The sequence below is a fragment of the Pocillopora damicornis genome, chromosome 8, assembly GCF_964200805.1.
Source record: "Pocillopora damicornis chromosome 8, jaPocDami1.2, whole genome shotgun sequence".
NCBI lineage: Eukaryota > Metazoa > Cnidaria > Anthozoa > Scleractinia > Pocilloporidae > Pocillopora > Pocillopora damicornis.
This window is the reverse complement of record NC_142677.1, coordinates 16075478-16100377: the sequence shown is the minus strand read 5'-3', so window position 1 is coordinate 16100377 and position 24900 is coordinate 16075478. Positions and strand designations below refer to the sequence as shown.

The window sequence follows — 24900 nt, the reverse complement described above, 5'->3', positions numbered from 1 at the left end:
TACACTCTGACACTTTGTAAGAACAGCTTAAGGCATCCATTAAAAAAAAAATTTCAAGAATAAATAAATTGGCCAGGAAATTTGTGGGCTAGTGGCTGAAAGATACATGGCTGTAGTAAGGGTTAATGAACTTAAAAGTTTTTATCAATTGATTTCTGTTCCTCGACTTCCTTAGGCTATTTCCTGTAATAGAAGCAGACTTGTCAGACTCAGGAAATGTGGATAACGTTTTGGAACTTCTTGTCATGGCTGGAGGACGTTCCCTCCCAGAGGTATAATGCACTACTTTAAAATCGCCCACCTTCGTGTACTATTTTGAGTGAAATTTGTAAAGTTAGAAGGGGGGGAGGGGAAGAGGAAGAGGGTGATGAGAAACAGGAACAGTGCATGATCTAACGTGTAATTCTTACAGCTACATGCATAACTATAAGAAATGCATGGCATGCTGTAAGGAGAATTTGTTTTGAGATCTTGGAGTTGAAAAATGGAAGGAAAGAGAAAAGTTAATTGACAAGGGTATCTTTTTCTGTATTTGAAGGTACAGCACTTTTGCCCTAAATTATACTGATCCATAAATATATGTTCTGTATGTATTCAGTGCTATTGTTGTTATCTCTTAGGCTGTTATGACTATGGTTCCTGAAGCATGGCAAGGCAACAGTTTAATGAATACAGAAAAACAGGATTTTTATCGCTGGATTTCCTGTATGATGGAGGCATGGGATGGACCTGGTATGTGATATAGTCTGAGCAAAATCAGAAATGTCATGGAGCTTTTAATTTCTGAAGACGTGTAGGAGTTATACTATTATTTAACTACCTTTATTAATAGTGATGCTTCCAGCTTCTTTATAGTCTTATAACTTGATTTGTGTTGAATCACCAAGCCAACCTCTGCCAGTTTGATAGCAGATCAGTCTTGACTTAAATCAACACCGCTAATACTGTGTAGTAACATCATTTATTTCATTGCTCAATGACAGCTTTGTTTACATTTTCTGATGGACGATACATTGGGGCTATCCTGGACAGGAATGGACTGCGCCCATCAAGATACTATGTGACTAAACAAGGCTTCATGGTCATGGCAAGTGAAGTTGGAGTCAGTACATTCCCTGATCAAGAAATTGTACAGAAGGTAACACACATGAAATGTTCAAGATGGATATTAAGTAAATTGCATAATATTAAGTTAATTAATTCATAAAATCCCTCAGTGGTGCATTACATTTATGGTTTGCAGGGTTTTCTCTTAGGTTTTAAGTAGCCGGAGCTTTTTTAAAGGTAAACGGTAGACGGTATTCATATCTCAAAATCCAATATGGTGGACAAAAGGTCTTATTGTTTGTACTTTCCTGCCACCACAGCAAGATTTGTCAAAAAGACAGTCCCCATCATTAACTAACCTTGAGTCAGAAGTCTTTTATATTTTCAGAAAAGATAGGCAGTGCAAATTTATATTTTTATTGAGCCCAAGTTTAAACCTGATAAACATCATCTCTGTACGGGCTCTCGAAGCAATGAAAGTAGCAGGTGAAACCTTGCAGAGAAGCCAGCGTACTTTGCCAGCTGCTAGGTCTTATCTACAACCCTGGGTTTGGCTCTTAATCATTTCACTCCACTTCACTTCACTTCACTTCACTTGGTTTTTAGGGGATTTTTCATGGAGGGGGAAAATTTGAGAACCTTGAAAAAGACTTGGAACCAAACAGCAAACTCAACCTACAATGGATGCCAGGTCTGGGAATCAAACCCAGGCGCAACCAGTATGATTCTACTGTTGTTTCCATTACACCATCTAGAGTGCTCCTCAATCGGGAGAAGTATTGTCCAATTGTCTTTGGCTTGTTAGGAAGCTAGTCCATCAAAAGTTACCACAAGCAGTTTGTCTGGTTTCAGCTCAAAAACTGACTCCATCTATGCTTGCTGACAGAGACAAAAGTTCACTGAATGTAAATCAAGGTGACTGAGGTCTTTTCCAAAGCTTCTGCTACTGCTGTGCTAGACTAAAACGAAACTATCAATCCCTCAATATGAATACATCATAATAATTTAATCAGGCATGACTAGAGCATGCCATTTCAAAGCATGTTTGGATCCTGCTAGACAACTTATAGATGTGCCTTGATTCAATCGTGCCAATGGGATGGTCTCAAGCTTTGCTATGCTCAAATCAAATATAATTTTAAAACAATTGGAGAAGCTTGATAGTTGGAAAGGCCTTAGACTATAGAATCTTTTTTCTTTTCCAAGGGTCGTTTGCAACCTGGAAGAATGCTTCTAGTAGACACAGAGTTGGGGTCTATTGTGGAGGATCATGAGCTGAAACACAGAATGGCCAGTCTGCGACCTTGCGGTGAGCTGCTGAAAAAGAATGTGCGAACTTTGGAAGATATTCACCAAGCCTACCAAGCTTCAAAGAATCTTTCTGCAGACAAAGTGCCTTTGATCCAGCCATCCTCACAGAATGAGTTAATCCACAGAGACAAAAGACTGCCAATGTTTGGTTATTCCTTGGAAGATCTGAACATCCTAATTCTGCCAATGGTTAAAAACAAGTAAGTGGAATTTCAAGCCTTTCTTCATCAACTATGTATTGAGAGAAATTTTAGTTGGCCACAAATTTATGAGTGGAAAATAACTAGACAGTCATGTAAATGTTTCATTCCTCAATTGAAGTGGAGGCAATAGGAATGATGAGTTAATGCATAAAGCCATGCATTATGATTTTTAAAGAGGTAGTTTTTCAGGTAATGTAAAGTCAGAGTGACCCTTTAACTCCCAAGATCTGATTATTAATTCTCCTCTCTAGTTGCTAATCAGTCTCTTCTAAATTAGTTCAGAGAATTTGGTCTTAAATCAAGAAAAACAACTTCTATTTGATAAGTTTAAGTATTCTCAATACCTGTTTGCTAGATAGTGTATGGATATTATAGGGAGAAGTTACTTCTTAATCACTTCTGAGAGTTAAATGGTTAAGAATGTTAGACTAGTGTGCAACCCGTGATAGGGTTGCATACCAGACAGGGCTCCAGTATCAACTTCTATTCTAAGTTGCTATTTGGCAACCTAAAATAAAATATGGGCACCAGAATTTAAATATCTGTCCCTGGAAAAAGGAAAGAGAAACTTGCAGGTTATTGTTTTTAGAGGTCCAAGTGACATCTCTAGACTTGAGACTTAGACAACTGTGGATAAGATGGTGAACTTTTTTTTATCAGAGAAAATGTTGGAGCATTTCTCTTTAAGTGCAATTTTATGCCAATGTTTATTCAATTTTAACCTTGCAGCTTGCTGCAGGTCACCAAATTAGCTAATTTAGCTGCAAAGTTAGTTACCAAAACTTTTCTGTATCTTTCTTATTGACCAAAATGGTGGCAGTTTAAAGTATTACATTCAGGTTATAGATAGCTCTTGCTAGCAGTCTTTGGTCTTCCCAGCTAATTGGTATTTGGCAAAGAGTTTCTTTTATTTAGTACTCTGATTGTTGATTAGGAAAGAGGCTCTTGGTTCCATGGGTAATGATGCACCCTTGTCCTGCTTGACAATGCACCCACAGTTGGTATTTGATTACTTTAAACAACTCTTTGCGCAGGTATGTTGTAACAAATTTGAGATTTTCTTATCTTAGGTTATTATATCTTCTCTAAGCTCTCAGAGAAAGCATGCCAACATCTATGTTTTCGTCATGGCAAAAATATCTTCTCTAAGCTCTCAGAGAAAGCATGCCAACATCTATGTTTTCGTCATAGCAAAGTTATGCTACCCTTTTTCTACAACAGTTTGTCTTACTGCACATAAGAAAATCAGGGTTTTTAAGTACATTGATGCACAACAAATGGATTGCAGATTTTCTGTTTAGATTTGTTTTAGACTGGAACTGTCCAATTTGTTGTGAGGCCTGTTTAAAGGTTCTCTATCTTTACTCCATGGTCATGTAACATTTGTTGGGGGTGATGAAAATATATTAGGAATGTGTAAGCAGAATTTTCAATCATCATGTTATTTGAAGTGTGCAAATGTGTTGAAGCTGGTTAGTGGCATATTGGCATGAATATAGACTGGTTCCAAATCTTTTTTCTATCAGCCTTCAACTTAAACTTCACCCTTTTATCTTTGCTTAAGATACTTCTTAAACCCCCTGACATGTCAGGGTTTTTAGTAAATAGCCATGATAATAGTATAGTGTTTTGTGTATGTGTGATGATAGCTTCATTTTGGTTTAGGTGACAAATCCTCCAATTGATCCAATTCGTGAGAAAATTGTCATGTCACTGGTGAGTCTTTGGCAGCTTTTTCAAATTTCAGTTTGAAGTTTATGTAAGAGTTTTACAGTGAAAATGCTCCTCAGCAAGGGCACCTTTATGGAGTGACTCTTCCATTGTTTCCAGGGTCACATTTGAATCTTTAGCATTAACTATTAAGTAAGGAGGAAAATTAAAGGTGCTGGAATAAAACTCTGGGAATAGGGATGAGAGCCAACAAAAACTTCAACCCAAATGTGATTTCAAGTCTAGAAATAAATCCTGGCAGTGGTGATTGACAGTAACCAGTCTCATGACTGTACCATCCAGACTCACCTTTGTTAGAAAGTTCACTACCACTAGTGTTTTAAGACAATGGGAAATTCCATTTTTCATGTGTTGTGTTGTTAACTTCCAGCAATGAATTATCATAATTGTATCATTCATTTCAAGGCATGCCCAGTTGGACCTGAGCCAAATCTCCTTGACCCTGATGTTTCAGACTGTTCACGTGTGTATTTAGAACACCCAATACTTTCTAATGCTGATGTGCAGGCAATCAAAGAAAGTGGTCTATCCTGGTGTAAGGTTTGTACACACAATTTATAAATTGCAAATTTATTTGAGGGTTATGTTTGTTGTGTTTAAGCAAAGAACAAGGTTTTAAAAGAACATGAAAAACTTTGATTGTAGATTCACAACTACTAACTTATTTAATTTACATTAACCTAAATAACATGGACAACTAAGTGTATATATATATATATATATATACATATATATATATATATATATATATATATATATATATATATACATATACATATATATATACATAACTTTACATAACGAAAGGTGATCACAATAAATTATTTGCAAGTTAACAATACATGATCAACACTAAGTTGTATTTGGCCTATTAGCAATCAACACCACAGTGTTCTAATAACAGGTCTCCATTTCAGACACAGACTATTGACATGGTGTACCCTGTAAAAGATGGAGTGAATGGTCTTGTTCCATCACTTGATAGAATTTGTAAAGAGGTAAGCCCACTGTATAATTAGACTATTTGGTCGAATTATAAGTGTTACTTAACTTACAAGTGTTACTTTACTGTTACTGGACTTCAATTGTCATTACAAATTTTGGTACCCTTGAAGTATATGTTCTATGCCAATAAACAGTGTATGGTGAACAGTTGATAAAATACCCCCCAGATCAAGGGTATGAAAGGGTTTAAGGTAATGGAAGGCTGGTGGCATATCTTTAACATTTAATCGGCCACTTTTCTAATTGTAAGGTATTATCTTTTTCTTTTAACATACATTAATCTTGTTTTCCCTCTTTTTGCCCCAAGGCATCTGAAGCTGTGGAAAATGGATGTGCTTTTCTTGTGTTATCTGATAGAGCTGCTGGAAGGGAACATGTACCTATGAGGTGATGTTAAACTGTTTTTACTGGATTTAAAAAATATAAGAGGTGGTAAAAACTAAAAAAAGGATGCAGTAAATTATTAGTTAACACACTTAACTACTGGTTCCTTGGGTTGTCTTTGATACAAGCAATATGTCTGCTCATTTGCCTTTACTCAAACAATCCTGGTGTAAGGGACAAACTTAGAAAAGAAATGGTGCAAAAGCAATATTTTATTGACATGTTCTTCTCAGTTTAACTAAGAAGGAGACTATGTAGTGAAAACATTATGGCTGGCTATGTGATTTGTGAACACAAGTTGTCAAATTGGTGACTTTCTTTGCAATTTCAGTCATGGAATCTTTTTTCAATTGTTCTAGGGGACCATTATTAACTGCTGCATGCTTGAAAGGCCATCTTGTTTTTCAAATATGCATAATCATGTTCTTTTCCAGGCTATCCAGGCTCTTTGTTTATTTTAACAGAGTTGTCAGTGAATTGAAAGACTATCAACAGCCTGTTTCACCATGAGTGTCCTTACATTTTGCAGAAAGAAAGATGGTTCCTATGACTATATACAGCATCACTTAATCCTTTTTCACTGTTTTTATTGTAGTTCATTACTGTCATTGGGGGCAGTTCATCATCATCTCATCAGAATGAAGCAAAGGTCACAGGTTGGACTGATTGTTGAGTCAGCAGAGATAAGGTAGGGTCTTTTTCCTCATGTTTTATATTTTTTTGTTTTCACAGTCCAAAAACAGAATGACTCTGCTTTACTTTCCCTTCCTCAAAAAATACTTTGATAGAATTGTTTGTTTGTTTTACTCAGTTTGTTTTAACTTGTATGTCACATAATATGATGGCAATTTCACCAGCTATTTTTTTGTGCAGGGAAATCCATCACTTCTGTGTTCTGCTGGGTTATGGTGCTGATGGAATTTCCCCATACTTGGTTTTCGAGACTGTTGTAAATCAGCGACAGCAAGGTATACAATAAGACAGTCAACTGTGTTTACTCTCATTAGCAAGTTGTTCACGACAATTTTCTGGGTGAGGTTGGTCTTATTGACTAACATTTCAACAGCCAGAGAGCAAGTCCTCATTTTAAATATGTACTTATTTATTGAATGGGAGGGCAGAACTGCTAAATATGTGGCTCTAATAATGATCATGAATTACTGATCGAGTGCAACCTTACTCAGTCAATAAGTGTTAAATCATATGTGACCCTCCACGGGAAAACGGACACTAACGCTTTTCCGTTAAACAGTCTCGAAAAACGGTTGTAAACGGATAGTAAACGGTTAACTCGAGCGTTTAAACGGATGCCATAACCGCTTAAACGGATGGCAAAAAATTTAAACGGTTGACCAAAGTCCAAAAACGGATAGCTTAGGCCTTCAAACGGTTGACCAAAAATAAAAACGGATAGCACGAAACGTTAAACGGTTGACCAAAGTTCAAAAACGGATGGCTCACACTGTTAAATGGTTGACCAAAAATAAAAACGGTCCGCCCGAAACGTTAAACAGTTGACCAAAGTCCAAAAACGGATAGCTTAAACCGAGAAACGGTTGACCAAAATCGACAAACGATGAGCTTAAAATTAATGTTTAACGGCTGTGGTTGAGCCGGCAAGATCTTCTGCGGAAAAACTTTCAGAGTGACAACGGATAATTATCCTTTAAAGCGAAAATATTGAGCATGATAATTTGAAAAGTAATAACTAGCATATACTTGCGCATTTTATTTCTGGGTTAATTACTGCCGCTTTCGTGTGACATTCATGAAATAAGCGCAATTTACTGAGAATAGTTTCGCTGCCGAATATCCTGAACGGCTACCGCGAGAAACTCATAATCTTCTCCTTTGTTTATTCTTATTATTATTGAAAATGAACTTCATTGCTTCCTGTTCGGAAGTTTCGCGAAACAAATTTGCATATGCAATGCCGCCACGTGGTCTGAAGCCGAGACCTTTCAAGGTCAAATAACGCAATGAAGTTCCATTGCAAATAAAAGGTCGAATCGGTGTCACGCACCAAGCGGGGCCGTTAAAGTGATTGTCAATAAAACCAAGAATGATGAATCAAGATGATATAAACAGAAAGAGAGTAGCAGATTTAACTTGTTTGTCAAAGGCTGCGACGGAAACTCGCTTACTATGATCACGCAAAAGATAAAACCAAAATAAGATACGGTCTTTCTGTATTTCAAGAACCGGCGAGTATCGAGCGAACGTAAGATTGATACTTCGAACTGCCTATTACAGAATGTTAGGCAAACAGTCCAAAGCTTTCCGTGGAACTTTAAACGGATAGCTTTTTTTTTTAAACGGGTAAGCAAACCGTTTAAATGTTTTTGCTAGAGCGTCGAACGGATGCAAATTTTTTTAAACGGATGCAAATTTTTTTAAACGGATGAGCAAACCGCTTAAACGTTTTGGCAAAAGCGTTAAACGGATGCAAATTTTTTTAAACGGATGAGCAAACCGCTTAAACGTTTTAGCTTAAGCGTTAAACGGATGCAAATTTTTTTAAACGGATAAGCAAACCGTTTAAACGCTTTCATGAACCGTTTAAACGGATATAAACGGATAGTAAACGGTTTTGCAGCTTAAACGGAAAAGCGTTAGTGTCCGTTTTCCCGTGGAGGGTCACATATGAGCACTAATATGTTAAAAAGTTTTTCAATTAACTTTGAAGCTGAACAGGACTTGGTTTCATAATAAGAAAGGCACACTGCATAAATATTTTATGATCAAAACTTTTTCTTTATTTCTTTGATTGAAAACAAGAATGCAGCAATTCATTTTAAGTTCAAGTTTAGAATTAAAATTCATTTTTCCTGAAAAATGCAACAAAGCCCTGACATTGTGGGGCTGGACAACTTTTTCTTGGGATCATCTCATGTCTACCTTTCCAGCCCCACATGTCAACATTCATCATGATTTTCTGAGATTGTGCGCACAGGTCAGGAGAGGTTGTATGATAAAGTGCCCTACATAACTTTGAAGGTTATTTCTGATGCAGTTGTTACTGCAAGGTTTAAACTATTTACCATTTTTCTTATTCATACTGTAGTTCAAATGTAGTTTTTCTGATGTACTCACTTTCAATGTGTTGTCCAAAAACTCAGGTATGCTGGATCCTCCTCTGTCAGATAAGGAAATAGTTGAGAACTATACTTTTGCTGTGAAAAAAGGTATAGCAAAGGTCATGGCAAAAATGGGGATTTCCACTTTACACAGTTACAAGGTTAGTTCATGTATTTCTGCAAAGGTGGAAAGACGTCACTGAAAGTGGCTTGTTCATAAAACCATCCATCAACAATATGTCTTCAAATTGTATTCAATATTCTTTGTCTGGTATTATATACATGAAAATTTCAAATACTGCCTGTTCACTTGGTCAACACAAAAATAATGGGAGCCTCATAAATATAATTGTTAGCTCAGGAGAGGACAGACATTTGCAGTTGTAATCTTAAATTGAAGGAATGTGATCCTCTTTTTCTGTCATGTGGAAATGGTTAGGTGTTCATGAGTTTGCTAGAGAAAACTTGTATTTTTAGACTCTTCCTCCTGGCTTGGTCATGGTTTGCATGGCCAACACCAGCTCATACATGTATATCTACTTTCAGCCAGCATAAAAAATATGAAAACAAGAAATACAAAAACGCAAAATCACATATGAAAGAATGCTGTGTTTTCTCTTGCATCTTGCTCTCCTTTCATTGTGTGAACATGGTAAACATTTCCAAAACTTTCAGGTATTTACAGCTTTCTTGATATGACATTAATATTCAGTCAGACATAAACATTAGGTGTTGATTCTTTTTTAATAGGGTGCACAAATATTTGAAGCTGTTGGGCTTGCAGAGGAGGTAAAAGATATAATGACAATTATGTATCATGAATATTTATAAATTTTTAATGTTATTTAAAAGTTAACTTCATCTACTAACATTTTTGTAAAGCTTACTATGAATATCACTTGTTGATATGTCTGGTTAATAAAGAAGGTGCTTATGTTTGGCGTTTTTTTTAATGGGATAGCATTTTTAAATGCTATTGAAATTAAAATTCCTTTTAACTTTACCTAGGTGCCCAATTTTGTAATAAACATGTTGTTTGCTTGAAGAAAAAAATTATTGTCTTGCAGGTGGTAGATAAGTGCTTTGCAGGAACTGCATCAAGATTGAGTGGAGTGACATTTGAAATGTTAGCACAGGAGGTGTGTAATTACAGCCCCTTTAGTGCTCAATGACATATGCCTAATCAATGATCAGTTTATTTTAAGTGTAAGATTATAATTATATTTGGCTCCCTATTTTACAGGCATTGGACAAGCACAGTATTGCATTTTCTGACCGAGAATGTGACAATGTCCTCGTCAACAACAAGGTACTCAATAGTGTTCATTCGTAGTTGGTCATTTTAACCTTTTATGCAGACCCAGGTCATGCTTCATAATACTTCCCTGGCAGATTTCAATGATACCAATACTTGTGCAATTGTCAAGAGACCACGAATCAAAGGGTTCTTCAATATCAATTGTGTTGATAGCCAAATTGATGTGAATCATGCTTTGACTGGTTTGTGTTTAGGGTGAGTACCACTGGCGGTTGGGAGGAGAAAAGCATATCAATGATCCTAGATGCATTGCAAACCTACAGGTTAGTTTGTAAAACACACTATTACTCAATTAAAGCACCTCCCTTGAGTTTTATAATGTTCTTTGGGAATAGACACTGTGTAACTTTCTCTTCCAAAGGTTCTGCCACACGTTTCTTCTGAACCATCCATCTTAAGAATGACGAGTATCTTAATTCTCCTTAGAATTTCATCGTGAAAAGTGAAGGGGATTGGTTATGAGATGTAAGGGGAGTGTCATTCAGGGGATATGGCATAGATTAGGTTATTGCCTTGATTATTTATGGAATGGAAGAGTCAGGGTGTCTGTGTTTTTTTTGTTTTTTTTTGTTTTTTTTCTGAAGTATTTGATATATATTGTTTTGAACAGGATGCTGTAAGAATGAAAAGCCAACCTGCCTATCAAAAGTACAGCGAGACGTCCATTGAAGTGGTGGGTTACTGTTGCAGTGAAAAATGTTCTGCTTTATTTTAGACATATGCAAGTAGTCTTGTTTAGGCTTGTCATTTATGTTTGTCTTTAATACTCTAGGTACGTTCTTGCACCCTCCGAGGACAGCTGCAGATTAAATTTGCCAAGAAACCTCTGGACATCTCAGAAGTTGAACCAGCTTCAGAGATTGTCAAGAGATTTGCAACAGGTAGGCACAAAATTAAACCATCTGTGACAAAAGCTGACAAGCAGATAGTAAATTATGAAGTTTGTTTATAGAGCACTCTTTTGCTTTAGTTTAATTTATTTCTCAAAAGTATGTGTATAAGTGAAATAGTACCTAAGAACTAGTTGTTTGTACGATAGTTGTCATAATGATTTTCTCTTTAGGTGCCATGAGTTTTGGTTCCATTTCATATGAAACCCACACAACTCTTGCTACAGCTATGAACAAGTGAGTAGTTGTTTGTTTGTTTTGATTCTTTTAAATTTGTCAGACAGTCAGGATTTGTTGATTTATTAGTATGTATTGAATACAATTGAAGCCATTCTAATAGGAGGAAAGTTGTCTTTCAAACTCTTGTCAAATCACCCACTCAAACACTATATACACATTCTGGTGAGAACACCTTTCCCTATTTAGAAGCAGACACTATATATCAGAAACTGGTTCAAACTTTCTTCTTTCTTCAAAAGTCCCTATATGTGCATGCACTCCTGATCTCACTCAATGTTTAGCAAACTTCACTTTACTTGGAGCCCCATGACATTAAAAGGGACTTCTGTTTATGAGTAGGTATATTAGTCTTCTTTTGTGAACCCAGATCTGCACTTCTTTTGTTTTGTTTAGTTTTGTCTTGTTTTGTTTTTTTTTTAGTTCTGTCTTGTTTTGTTTTTGTTTTTTTATGATGTATTTTGCCAACAATGACTTGTTTGTTCCTATATTTTTATTCTTCTGTTGGCCATGAACAAGGAAAAGTCCTTCCTATAAGAAAGAAAATGTATAATATGAAATAGCATGTGGACAGAACTTTACTTTCCTCTTCCATCAGAATGGGTGGTAAAAGCAACACAGGTGAAGGTGGCGAGGATCCAGTGAGAGGAAGTGACAACAACACCAGATCTGCCATCAGGCAAGTGGCTTCTGGAAGATTTGGAGTGAATGCATGGTATCTTGCAATGGCAGAAGACCTGCAGATCAAGATGGCACAGGTAATCTTTAAATCTCTCTAAAAGTATTAGTGAAATTGTGACCATGATTGTGTTTTGAAATTCACAAGAGTAATCTAACCTTTCAAAAACTGTCTTCTGATCCAATTGAAAAATGTTTCAAAGGATGCAGTCATTTTAAATCTTGCTCATCGACTTGGGTGTTCACCTGGCATGATTTGAGTCATTTTTTGTCTTCTCCTTTTGGTACATTGGTCTGCCTGTGCTCAAATGTTCAAATTTGAATTTTTTTCTTTTTTCAGGGAGCTAAGCCAGGTGAAGGTGGAGAATTGCCAGGATACAAGGTATGAATGACTTCGTTTACTTTCTGTATAATTTGTGGGTAAATATTGCTCATAAGCTGGTCAAAATGAAGATCAGTGTGACATAAGGTTTGTGTGCACCTTGTCTGATAAAAATAAGTACTTAACAAATTTTTATACCAAAAAAAAAGCCAAACTGGGACAGTCACCTGGATAAATCAGCTGGAGAAGCAAGGTAGAGGCACATTCCCCCCACCCTCCTTGACCTCAAGGTTTGGATCAGTCAGATTCCATTTACACGAAGCTCCTGAACGAAGAAATTTAAAAAATTAAAGTGAAGGCCTATTAGTCTAAGTCTTTCACTAAACAGGTGTTTTTTATTATAGTGAACTTCTTGCTAGGGCTCATCTTACAAGCCTGTACAACAGGTGACTGCAGGACATAGCTATTCTAATGTTCAAGGTCAAATACAGGCTGCTGCCAGTAAACATTATTAACATTTTCAGGAACTCTCCTTCAGACTACAATCTTAGGAAGTCAGACTTTTTCATCCAGAGATACAATACAGTAAGATTTAGGAAACACTTGCTAAGATTTCTTGGGCCATAACTCTGGTCAAAATCACTTACTAAGGACAGTTCAATAGTATCATTAAATGCATTTAAGTCTAGTATAAGTAAAAGGGACCTGACTGCCTTAGTGACTAAGACATGCTCCAACTTTCATCTATGTAAATTGTGATCTAGTTGGTATTTATTAAAACACATGTAGTAATTGCAATACCACTACTTATTTACCACAATTAGTTAATGTAGATAGATGTACTACAGACTAATATAGAATCCACAAAATGGATTTAACATTAACTTATTACTTATAGTACACAGACATAATTTCATAGGTACATAATATACAGAATTTCATACTATACAATATTAGTACACAATATGTAGAATTCACAACATAGACCTAACTTTTATTTATTAGGTACAGTTTTAATGCATTCATTATATTTTCTTATATTTGGTGGGTGGGTGGGTGGGTAGGTAGGTTTTTGAAATGTACAATTGTAAGCATCATATATAATATATAGATCACAACATAATATTCACAGTGTTTTTACAATTCTCGCAATTATTTTTACAATCATTTTTATCATTATTGTACTAAATAGATACACCCTTAGTTTCAGTTTGTTTTAACCATTTCTGTTAATGTTCCCAATTAGTTAGCTACATGTGGCTAGCCAGAAGACTTAGACACTTAATTAAAGTTATTGATTGATTGATTGATTGAATCTTTGAATTTTTGTAATATTATCTAAAGGCACAAATCGACTGAGTGAGGTATTAAGCATATCATAGTTTGTTTTTCTTACCTAAAATGTGACACTTTTGATTAATTTTGTCTTGGCAGGTCTCCAAGCATATTGCCCAGACTCGCAAGTCTGTCCCTGGAGTTGGTTTGATCAGCCCTCCACCTCACCATGATATCTACTCTATTGAAGATTTGGCAGAGGTTACTTTGCTTTGAATACATTTTTTTTTCTTTTAATGCTTTTTTTGTCTTATCAAAAAATTATTTTGAAAACATTTCTTGTTGTTGTTTTGTAGCTTATTTACAACCTAAAATGCGCCAATCCTCATGCTAGAGTCAGTGTGAAACTGGTATCTGAAGTGGGTGTGGGTGTTATTGCTGCTGGAGTTGCAAAGGTTCGTGAACTCTTAATTGACTGATCTTTATAACAGGGTAATTTTGTATCACCAACTAAGTTGATAATGTAAATTGGCCACAGTAAAGAGTTTAAAAGCTGACCTTTTGAGTCCTAGCCATTCATCAATCACTCAAACGAAGGGCTTATGCTTGAAAGATTGGCCTTTAAACTTTTTATAGTGGCCAATTTATGTTATCAACTCAGTTGATTACACTAAGTTACCCTGTTGTACTCTTCTACTGATGCAGCATCACAGTTTCTCTAGAAACTTACCCCCCTTTATCCATTGATCTTTATAACATCCTGTGCATGGTCTTTGCTTCCTGGTTGAAGTTCCAGCTTTGGCAAGGCTAACCATGTAGGTTCTACAATGTTGCACTTTGGTTGTGCAGTGCCTCTTTTCACCTTGAAATATTCATGAATTACTTTATGTTGGAAGTTTTTATGGAGATGTTACATTTTCATCTCTTTTAGTAATCAAAGGGTTATTAAGTTAACCTGTTTATTTCCCTAGGGCCACTCTGAACACATTGTTATTTCTGGTCATGATGGTGGTACTGGAGCAAGCACATGGTCGGGCATCAAGCATGCTGGGTTGCCATGGGAACTTGGCCTCTCTGAAACCCATCAAACACTTGTGCTGAACAATCTGCGCCGAAGAGTCATACTTCAAGTTGATGGGCAGCTAAGGACTGGGCGTGATGTGGTAGTCGGTGCTCTGTTGGGTGCTGATGAGTTTGGATTTTCTACTGCTCCGCTCATTGCTATGGGTTGTACCATGATGAGAAAGTGCCACTTGAATACATGTCCTGTTGGAATTGCCACTCAGGTAATTGCACTACTGCTTCTGTTATAGAAAAAACTGCTTTACTCAACTCTGCTTCTTAAAATTAAGTGAAAGAATACTGTTCAAATGCTAGAAAAAGATACTCGATTTCTACATGGCTCCTTTATGTCAACTGTGGATAACTTGCATCTGAAATAATGTGATGAGCACTGAAGTGTGTTGTCCAACTGGTACCAGCAATGCAAGAAAAGACCTCACCAGATTAATCCACAAGACAACCTGGACCATTTTGCTGTCATGGCACCTTATTAGGCCTAGAACTCCCTGATTTGAGGGAATCTTTTTAGCCATCTTTGGCATTCCATTTTGATATTTGCCATAGATATCACCTCTAGCTTGATTTTACCCAGGCTTTTTTATGTCAACATCAGCAACCTGCTGACAATCTCTAACAATTTGTGAGATTTTGTTTTTGTTTTTGTTTTTTTTAGTTCTTTGTTTCAAATGTTTCATCCGAGTAACCACAAGGTATGAGTAAGTGATAAAGAATAGAAATGTCATTTTAATAAAACTGTTATCAATTTTTTGCAGGACCCTGTACTGAGGAAGAAGTTTGCAGGCAAACCAGAGCATGTTATCAACTTCTTTTTCATGCTGGCTGAAGAGGTGAGGAATGAATGATCTCTTGTTTATGTTACCCTTAATCTACTTATTGTTGGTAAAGCTGTTTTTCTTATCATCTTACTTTGATTCATAAAGATTAGTTGAGAACATTTCTCCGTTGGTACAGATTAAATCTCTGTTAAAATTAATTTTTCTGTCCTTAAAGTATGTAAAATGATGTTCTTGATTACAAGTTGGTGAAATGTTTTGAACCTTCATCAATATTCTGTGTTTAGGTTCGTGAGTATATGGCTAAAATGGGCTTCCGCAAATTGAGTGAGATGGTCGGACGATGTGACTTTCTAGAGCCTGCAGATCCTCTCAATGAAAAAGTCAAGGTACATTTTGTGGCAGTGGTACTTTGTCTAATCTCACACAAAAAAATCATAATCATTGTAATCATCTTATTTTGTTGGTTTGTTTGTTTTTTTTTGTTCACAGTTGTTGGACTTTAGTGCAATCCTTATGCCCGGTAATGAGTTGAACCCTGGAGATCACTTGGGAGGAAGTGAGCCTCAAAATCACAAGCTGGAGCTACGCAAGGTAAACATTGGACATGAACCCACAAGACTAGGTCGAGTACATGAAATCAAGTTGTTTTTCCAAAACAATGGGGTTATCAGACCTTTCTGCTTCTTCCCACATCAAGTGTAGTGCCAAGTTTGCAATTCACAGTTTGTTGTTAGAGTTGAAATACCGAAGGTATTGCAGGCATATACCTCCTTTTGTCTCAGGTCAAGAGCTGTCTTGTGGGATTTCAATCTGCTTTGACCTTGCCTGGGTATTTGACTTGATAAAAACAAAATTTGAGAGTGGTAGGATTGTAATTGATTGCTTTTACTTGATTTTGCTGAAGTGAAACACTTTCGGGTTCAATGGGCCATTCTTCAATTCACTTTACAGGACAACCAGCTCATTGAGGCTGCTAAAGACATTCTAAATGGCGCTTCAAAGCATTTGCGTCTTGATGTTCCTGTAATGAACATGGACCGAGCTTTTGGAACCACTCTCAGTTACCACATTGCAAAGTGAGTAAGCAGTACAAAAAATCACTCCCCTCACCTGAAGAGTGCTTGTTAACCATCATAAACCAAGGTGTTATCACAAGGAATATTTACATCATCACAGTGATGAATGAGCAACAAAGATGTCTAATGCCCATTTCTAAACTTTCATCCTGGTCATTCTGATGTAAGTGTGGTTGCTTTCAGACTTTGTCTCGACCAAGGCTGCACTGAAAGTCACAAAGCTTCATTTTGTCTCTTTAATCAGCACTTAGCTCCCTTTGTTATCGTCGAACAATTCTCGTGTCATTTTGTTTTTGCACATATGTCTTCCAGTACCTACTAACCCCAATAATAACCCTCTAGTCTCCATTGCATGACAAACACCCACAATCCCCCAATTTGGACCACAGAAGGCGAGCACTGGAAGTGTCAGCTTTCTAAATTGGCACCAGCTTTTTTATCGACATTCATTAAATTTTTATTGATAGTCAGCTTGGTTGTTGTTAGACTGCCCACACAAATACTAATTAGCTCTACTGAGTTGGTTTGGCTTTTAAAATGTACCTGCGCAAGGTAGTTTCACTTAGCGAGCTTGAAGCCTCTTCTATGTTGCACATTAGCTTATAACAACATGCCTGCTTTCGTGGTTTTGAGGAGGAACTGAATTAAAAAGTTACTTTTGTTGCTAGGAAATTTGGCGAGAAAGGTCTCCCTGATGGCACGATACACATCAAAACCCGAGGCTCTGCAGGTAAGTAAGTAATGTATGACTACTTAGTGAGATCTTTGTGGTGCAGCCATTGCTTTCAGATTCTTTGATTGAGAACCTTATACTTAATATCACATCAAAGCTAACTATTCCATGGTCCAGTTTTCTTTGGCGTATTAGTGTCCATTTTAGAGATGTTGGTTTGTTTGTACCAAACGAGAAGTTATGATTTCGATGTGGTCTGTTTGAATTTTTTTAGGTCAAAGTTTTGGTGCTTTCCTTTCTCCTGGTTTAACACTGGAACATGAGGGTGATTCAAATGACTATGTGGGCAAGGTAATTATGTACTTAAAATATTTACTTTTAATGTTCTTAAAAAATGCTCTCAATGACGTTGTTCATGTTATTCGCGTACTTGAGGTACTTGCTCTTGAGGTTTTTTTTTCAGGCTCTGTCTGATGCTCCAAATGAATGTGCGACTTATTAAACTGACATTAATTTGCTCTCTAGGGTTTAGCCGGAGGCAAGATAATAGTATATCCAAGCAGTAAACGTCCTGAGAACTTCAAAGCCGAAGAAAACATTATTGTGGGAAACGTTTGCTTCTACGGTGCCACTGCCGGAAAGGTACAGTATAATTTTAACTTTTGGTTAAATAAAATCGTCGGAAAGTAAACTTGACCCTATTTTATTAATCAAGTGAGTTATTTTGATATAGTTATATTTTTTCCTTTTTGTGCTCAGGCCTTTATAAGGGGTGTTGCTGCCGAGCGATTTTGTGTCCGGAATTCTGGAGTGACAGCAGTTGTGGAGGTGATTTGAGTTCAGTTTTTTAGTTAATTTCCTTGTTTAATTTCATTTCTATGGTTTGTTGACCTAGTTCTGTTTATCTTGTCCATAATTAATTTTACCTCTAGCTTTTCTTAACCCTCTAACTCACAGATCAAATTTGTAATTCTCCTAAATGTCAACCATACAATTCTTATAATGTTAGTTCAGAGAAATTAGTATTGGATCAACTTATTATCCCCAAATTGATATTTTTCTTTATTCTCATCACTTATGTGGTGGACATTGTATTGATGTTGTAAGGAGAAATTCTGTCTTGGTCACTCATGGGAGTTAAAGGGTTAAAGTTCGTTTCTCGCTTCACATGAAACTAAACCTTGACATGCTTTAAAAGCAGAAAGTTCAGAATATTACCGTTGCGAAGGTTATCTTATCTCCTACCTTTGCTTTTCTTCAAAGGGTGTTGGTGATCATGGCTGTGAGTACATGACTGGAGGTGTTGCAGTTGTTCTTGGTGACACTGGTCGAAACTTTGCTGCTGGAATGTCAGGAGGAATTGCTTTTGTACTTGACAGGTAAAATGACTTTTAAAACATTTATCTTTCGTGGCAGGCACTTAGCAAGAAGGCAAGGAACGCTCATGAGAAAACAGACACGTGCGCGTGTGGTTTATCGCTTGTGCAAAGCGTTCTACATCTCTCTTAAACTTGAGCGCCCGCCACGCAGTCTGTCCGGGTTATATTTAAAATAACGTCTTTGACCTCATTATTTATTATTAGCCACAATAAATTTATTCTAACCTCTTGAATTTATAGAAAGAAGGTCTTCTCCACATTGTGTAACCAGGAGATAGTTAACCTGGAGCCTGTTGTAGGAGCAGATGCCGAACTGGTCAGGGGACTGGTGCGTGAGCATCATCAGCTGACTGGTTCGTCGGTGGCCGAACGTCTTCTGGAAGACTGGGAAAGCTCGTTGAAGATGTTTGTGAAGGTATAGTCCTAGAGAGTAAAAGCAGTGAAATCTCATTTAGTTTGTGAGTTAATTTTTGATAGAGATTATTAGTCAAAACATGAATTAAGAATATGAATCATGGTCATCTGTTTCATGAAGTACTGCAGTTTTCATCGCTGAAGGCTAATGTTTTGTTTTTTGCATTTTTTTTTTCGACGGGTATAGGTGATGCCTCGTGACTTCAAAAGAGCTCTGGAACAATTAAAAGAGGAGGAAGCTGAGGTATCCTTAAATTCTTCGTTATTGCTCGAAAACTCTCTCCTCCGTAGATGCCCTGTGCAATTTCCTTATAAGGTGACTTTGTGGAGGAGAGAATCTTGAAAACCTTATATTTCTATCGCCATGTAACTCAAAAATCAGATCTTTTGGAATGCAACGGTATTAAAGTTCCTTCCTTCAGATAACATGCAGTGACCTTTTACAAAGAAGAGAGTCAAAACTTAAGACTCAGACCGGACCCACACTCAGGGTCTTAAAATAACGGAGGAGAATGTGTTGCCTTTGCTATGACATCTGCCAGCGGTTAGACATTCTAGTCTTCTCGGATAAGAACGAAAAGTTGTAGGCCCCGTCTCCTGCATCTTCTCGGTACTAGTTAGTAGGGGACGTTAAAGAACCCACATACTTATCGCAAAGATAAGGGAACGTAGTTCCCGGTGTTGTGGTCTGCCCTAGATTCTGAAATTGATGTGATGCGTTGATAAGCTTTATCAATTAATAAAGTAGAAGTAGAAGCGTGTTTATTCGTGGAATTCTTATAACTTCACAGTTTAAACCAGTGAAAAAGGTACATCTATAAGCAATTTGTGCCAAAGCAAAATAAAATTTCGCAGTACATTCTAATTTAAGTATGCAAAAACAATAGAAATATTATTCAACATTGCATGCGCAGTTACCTTTTACTAGGCGCAAACTTTCATTCGAAATAGCTCCGATATTGTTTTGTTTTCAAAGAAGTTGAGAGGACAGAGGCGAATTGACAAGTAGGCGAAGTAACCATTACTTGCAGCAGAGTTCATCAAACCAATAGAGACATGTCAGTTTTAATGATGATACGGAGAGTCTGTGGGAGACCTGCAAGAATAGCGAGATTATTGTGAAATTTAACTGTGCCATTAAATCTCCTCAGTAACAGAAAGATGATCCTTGTAATTTTTTCTCTGGTAAATTACGCGACTTCTCCCTCTTTCGTATTCCCTTCCTCCCTTTGTGCGACCCTTTGGTCAGAGGAACGTCCAAAAACGTGGCAGGTAATTTTGAAACTGCGTTTTCTTTTGACAGAAACTCAAGAACGAAAATCGCATGGAAGAGAACGGCGAGAATGCAAATGGAGAGAAGACAAACGGAGAAAAAACAAATGGAGAGAAGACAAACGGAGAAAAAACGAACGGAGAGAAAACAAATGGAGAAAAAATGAATGAAGATATGTCAAATGGTGTTAAGCAAGAAGATTCACCTCCCCCAGTGAAGAAATCAGCAGAGCAGAATTTAGTTGATATAGAAGAGGCTATCTCTGATACAACCAACGATCAGAAGATTATCGACAGAGTGCTGGACAAAACCAGGTAAACTAGTATACCCCCAGTTAATTTGTGATGGGTTGTGGAAGCTCGCGCCTCTGAGACTGAAACCAACATCGCGTTCTGGTCACGCACGTTTTTTCAAGCTTTAGACAGTTTGCTTGTTTTTACATCGCAGGCTCATCTGCTCCTAGTGATATTTTCCTTTATTCTAATTGGCCGTTGTAATTAGTTAAGTTTTGGTTTTACCATACTCGAGTTAACCCTTTACACCCTAAAATCATTATGCATATTCTCCGTACTGCTCTTTATACATTTCCTAGGGAGCTGACGAGGAGAATTTGTTTTCCAAGGTTCTTTCATTGGTGATCATTTCCTTTATTCCTCTATTCCTCTATTCCTCTATTCCTCTATTCCTCTATTCCTCTATTCCTCTATTCCTCTATTCCTCTATTCCTCTATTCCTCTATTCCTCTATTCCTCTATTCCTCTATTCCTCTATTCCTCTATTCCTCTATTCCTCTATTCCTCTATTCCTCTATTCCTTTATTCTCATGACCTTAACATGTGATTCAGGGGTGATATTGTAGAGAGATATTTGATGCTAGTCACTCTTAGGACCAAAGGGTTTAAAAAAGAAAAACCGCTATACTAGCGTAATCTGTACGTAGTTTTGAAAGTTCTTCATAGAGTAAGTTACAGATAATTTCGGGTCACAATCTCTTTAATCTTGAACAGTCCCAAACTGTAACTTATTCACATATGCATTTGCTGTAAAAGAAGATTTTAGGTTCACCTGGTATTTGTCGCAAACGATAACATTTTGTCGTTTCTTTTTGTTGACAGAGGGTTCGTGAAGTACTCCAGAAGCAAAGTGAAGTACCGCTCCCCCAGACAGCGAATGAAGGATTGGAACGAGATTTACTACAACAAAGGGAAATCGGAACTTAAAGTACAAGCTGCTAGGTAAGGGCGTCAACCAAAATGTTTCAGCCTCGAATTGCCAAGCCAAAAGACCCTTTTAGATAGAAAACTCTAACAGTATTATCACTTTACAACGAGTTTTTTCATCATGGCTTGAAGATTTACATGCGTCTTATAGATGTGACCAATTAACTCTTGGATTCATCTTATCCCTTTTATTAATAGGTGTATGGAGTGTGGCGTGCCTTTCTGTCAGTCTCACACTGGGTGTCCTCTCGGAAACATCATCCCAAGATGGAACGACTTGGTTTTCCAGGTAAGGTTCATCATTGATGACGTTGTCCTACTGCACGAGGCAGGGTGGAGCTGTAATATGATCCTAAGTACTTTGATTTTTCACAGATTTTACCTATGTTGTAACATTAACTTGGTGAATTTTAAAGTTGTTTGAAAACAAATTATTATTGTAACTGTTATTTGGTTTTTCAGGACAAATGGAAGGAGGCCTTAGACCGACTTTTGCTCACCAACAACTTTCCAGAATTTACTGGAAGGGTCTGCCCCGCGCCCTGCGAGGTGAGTATCGTAGAAACCGGTGTAAAGAGAACGCTTTTGGCTTGCGATTTGCTGATTGGGTTTTTTTACATTTTTCATTGAACAGTACTAATATTATGTACAATACTCACAGTACAACTACAATATTTACTTTGCATACTACAGTACTACTTATACTGCTTACAATTACCTACAATACTAACATTCCTTAGAAAACTCACATAACTTACAGTACTTGTTCTAACAATTACTTACACTACTTACAATTACATACAATACTGACATTGCTTTCAAACTCACGTTACAGCTTACAGAAATTTGCTCAAAACTGCAGTGTCAATGCTTACACTGCTAACAATACTAACTCTAATAATAACATGAAAATATTGGCATTATGATATGTGTATCGATTTACTGATTGTTTGCGTGGATCTTTAAAGGCAATCTGTGATTTTTAAGATAACTTTTTGTCCCGTTAATTGTTCCAGGGCGCTTGTGTACTGGGAATCAATGCAGAGCCAGTGACAATCAAGAAAATCGAGTGCACCATCATTGACTATGGATTTGAACAAGGATGGATTACACCACAGGTAAATCAGCATTTAAGACAAAGTAGTCTCTTCTTTTAAGAGCTGTACTCGACTTTTTTTGGCCATTTTCTGTTCTAAGCAAAAACACCTTTAACTTGAAGGAGACTGCAAAATGATGCTACTTCGGTAAGATATGGAGACACAAACTCTTAAGGAATAAGCATTGCAAAAGATGGAGAACAGTTAAATAAATTGCAAATGTAAAATTGGGAGGTGTATTTCAGGGAAAACGCAAGTCGTGACACTGATATGCTTTCGTTTTAATCCCAAATCTCTCCACTGACAGATTCAAACATTCGAAGCTTCTTTCATTAGATCCCCTAAGCAAATGACTCTCCCTGTGATTTGGTTGTAAATTTTTGGCATGTTCCTTATTCTTTCCTGCAGATTCCAGTTCGTCGAACTGGGAAGAAGGTCGCTATTGTAGGAAGTGGACCCTCAGGATTAGCAGCCGCGGCACAACTAAACAAGGTGAGAGAAAACTGACTGAGGGATTGAGTCAAAACTGAAGCTCTTTGAGTTTTCATTAGGCACTCTTGTTGAGGGATTTTACTAATTCTTCTTTAGTAATTTATTAAGGAGTTTATATTGCCGTTCATCACCACGTTGTTTTAAATCTTCTTTTAAGGCTGGGCACTCGGTAACAGTTTACGAGAGAAACGACAGATGTGGAGGTCTGTTGATGTACGGTGTACCACCCATGAAGCTAAGTAAAAAGGTCAGCAAAATGATTCTCTTCAAAGCCTTTTTTGAGGATAGAAACTGAGCCAGCGTGTCCATTTGTACATCTGCTGAAACTTATTTACAGTGCCATGAAACAGTTTTCTCTGAGGGAATTAATGCTTTTTTTACTCATTTTTTTTTTTAACAACACAAACAATGTTTCTTTTTTATCTTTTTTTCCGCTAAAAACCGTACAAGTGTACTTGGCCCGTTCGCCTTTTTGAGGACTAGTTCACGTCAACTAATCCGGCCCAACATACGTCAGCTTTTACTATGGTTTTCTAAGGAACTGTGTGCACGGGGCCTTAGGGGTCATATGATAATACTTGAGTTGTGGAGGACGCGTCCGAATGATGAGTACTCAGATTGAATATTCTGGGTGCAAGACGTGGTTTGTGTTATAAGGGAGAGTGCGTCTCCTCACCAAAGGAATAAATGGCTCCTGGTGAACATTGTACGGGAAACTTAACGACACTTTCGAGCGGGGTTAATCTGATAGGAGCTGGTATACCCCTTAGGGGAAGAGACAGTATTCTAATCGTTGTGTCATATAGAGAGAATTGGGATGATGACGCACGGGGCCTTAGGGGTCATATGATAATACTTGAGTTGTGGAGGACGCGTCCGAATGATGAGCACTCAGATTGAATATTCTGGGTGCAAGACGTGGTTTGTGTTATAAGGGAGAGTGCGTCTCCTCACCAAAGGAATAAATGGCTCCTGGTGAACATTGTACGGGAAACTTAACGACACTTTCGAGCGGGGTTAATCTGATAGGAGCTGGCATCCCCCTCAGGGGGAGAGACAGTATTCTAATCGTTGTGTCATATAGAGAGAATTGGGATGATTTTCCCACTTATTAGCCACGGCTTTTGAAAAACAAAACTTTTAGAGCACCTCACGAATACGTCTTTTAGTTTGATGTGCACGTTTCCCTTGCACTTGCTTTGTTAAGTTTTCAAGATGTACTAAGACCAGCGAATTACCATCGTTGTAACTGATATCAGAGGTTTTTCTTGAAATAATTGAATAGCGAATGACAAGAATTGTAAGTTTATGAAGCTATTTAGCTTGATTAGAATAAGATTCTTTGTCTCAATAGATTGTGCAACGTCGCCTGGACCTGATGGCAGCTGAGGGAATCAAGTTTGTTAATAACGTGGAGATTGGAAAGAATATGGATGCGCAACAACTGTTACAAGAAAACGACGCTGTTCTGCTGGCTGTGGGCTCTACATGTCCACGTGACATTCCACTCCCAGGTAGGCTGTGTAGCGATTCGAAGCTTACGCATGCGCTTTACTCTAATGCTTTGCAATTGTTCTTCCACTATAGGACGTGATTTGGAAGGAATCCATTTTGCCATGCAGTTTTTGGAAACATGCCAAAAGAGGCTCATGGGTAGGTAGTTTTCTTAAAATGTTTTCAGATGCCCTTCAATGCGTTGTATTTTCCTTTTTCCCCATTGTATGGAAATGGACTCAAACATTGAACCCGAAGAAAATATTAAAAAACCTCACATAAAAATGAAAATAAGCCAGTGAGTTTGTGAGTCAGTGAGGTAGTGAGCTAGTCATTCACTGATTTAGCCAGTCAGGTAGTTAGTCATAATGAATAAAGGGGTAAGTTTCTAAAGAGACTGTGGTGCTGCGTTGGGGGGAGGGGGGAGCCGGGAACATAATAAGTT

At 37.4% G+C, this 24900-nt stretch overlaps 1 protein-coding gene across 3 annotated transcripts in view; it reads left to right on the top strand.

Moving 5' to 3' along the window:
* LOC113678838 (uncharacterized) overlaps positions 1-24900 on the top strand; it is a 38660-nt gene that overhangs the window by 10146 nt on the left and 3614 nt on the right. Inside the window, exons 11-55 of one of the 3 annotated variants that reach the window (XM_089214782.1) lie at positions 176-272; positions 621-732; positions 984-1138; positions 1654-1766; positions 2254-2558; positions 3496-3595; positions 4227-4277; positions 4698-4832; positions 5210-5290; positions 5605-5684; positions 6277-6369; positions 6555-6649; positions 8801-8919; positions 9509-9547; positions 9826-9897; positions 10002-10067; positions 10271-10339; positions 10687-10749; positions 10849-10957; positions 11140-11203; positions 11802-11961; positions 12222-12263; positions 13638-13739; positions 13835-13933; positions 14450-14764; positions 15314-15388; positions 15622-15723; positions 15827-15928; positions 16289-16413; positions 17082-17143; positions 17361-17437; positions 17612-17728; positions 17846-17914; positions 18350-18465; positions 18706-18880; positions 19067-19123; positions 20183-20466; positions 21268-21387; positions 21571-21661; positions 21835-21921; positions 22389-22490; positions 22878-22961; positions 23119-23208; positions 24316-24475; positions 24549-24614. In XM_089214782.1, the coding sequence (XP_089070908.1) occupies positions 1728-1766; positions 2254-2558; positions 3496-3595; positions 4227-4277; positions 4698-4832; positions 5210-5290; positions 5605-5684; positions 6277-6369; positions 6555-6649; positions 8801-8919; positions 9509-9547; positions 9826-9897; positions 10002-10067; positions 10271-10339; positions 10687-10749; positions 10849-10957; positions 11140-11203; positions 11802-11961; positions 12222-12263; positions 13638-13739; positions 13835-13933; positions 14450-14764; positions 15314-15388; positions 15622-15723; positions 15827-15928; positions 16289-16413; positions 17082-17143; positions 17361-17437; positions 17612-17728; positions 17846-17914; positions 18350-18465; positions 18706-18880; positions 19067-19123; positions 20183-20466; positions 21268-21387; positions 21571-21661; positions 21835-21921; positions 22389-22490; positions 22878-22961; positions 23119-23208; positions 24316-24475; positions 24549-24614 (4459 nt within the window). In that variant the 5' untranslated portion in view covers positions 176-272; positions 621-732; positions 984-1138; positions 1654-1727. Of the gene's footprint in view, positions 1-175; positions 273-620; positions 733-983; positions 1139-1653; positions 1963-2253; positions 2559-3495; positions 3596-4226; positions 4278-4697; positions 4833-5209; positions 5291-5604; positions 5685-6276; positions 6370-6554; positions 6650-8800; positions 8920-9508; positions 9548-9825; positions 9898-10001; positions 10068-10270; positions 10340-10686; positions 10750-10848; positions 10958-11139; positions 11204-11801; positions 11962-12221; positions 12264-13637; positions 13740-13834; positions 13934-14449; positions 14765-15313; positions 15389-15621; positions 15724-15826; positions 15929-16288; positions 16414-17081; positions 17144-17360; positions 17438-17611; positions 17729-17845; positions 17915-18349; positions 18466-18705; positions 18881-19066; positions 19124-20182; positions 20467-21267; positions 21388-21570; positions 21662-21834; positions 21922-22388; positions 22491-22877; positions 22962-23118; positions 23209-24315; positions 24476-24548; positions 24615-24900 lie in introns of all 3 variants that reach the window. The other 2 variants (XM_089214783.1, XM_089214781.1) reach the window with 2 other exon arrangements.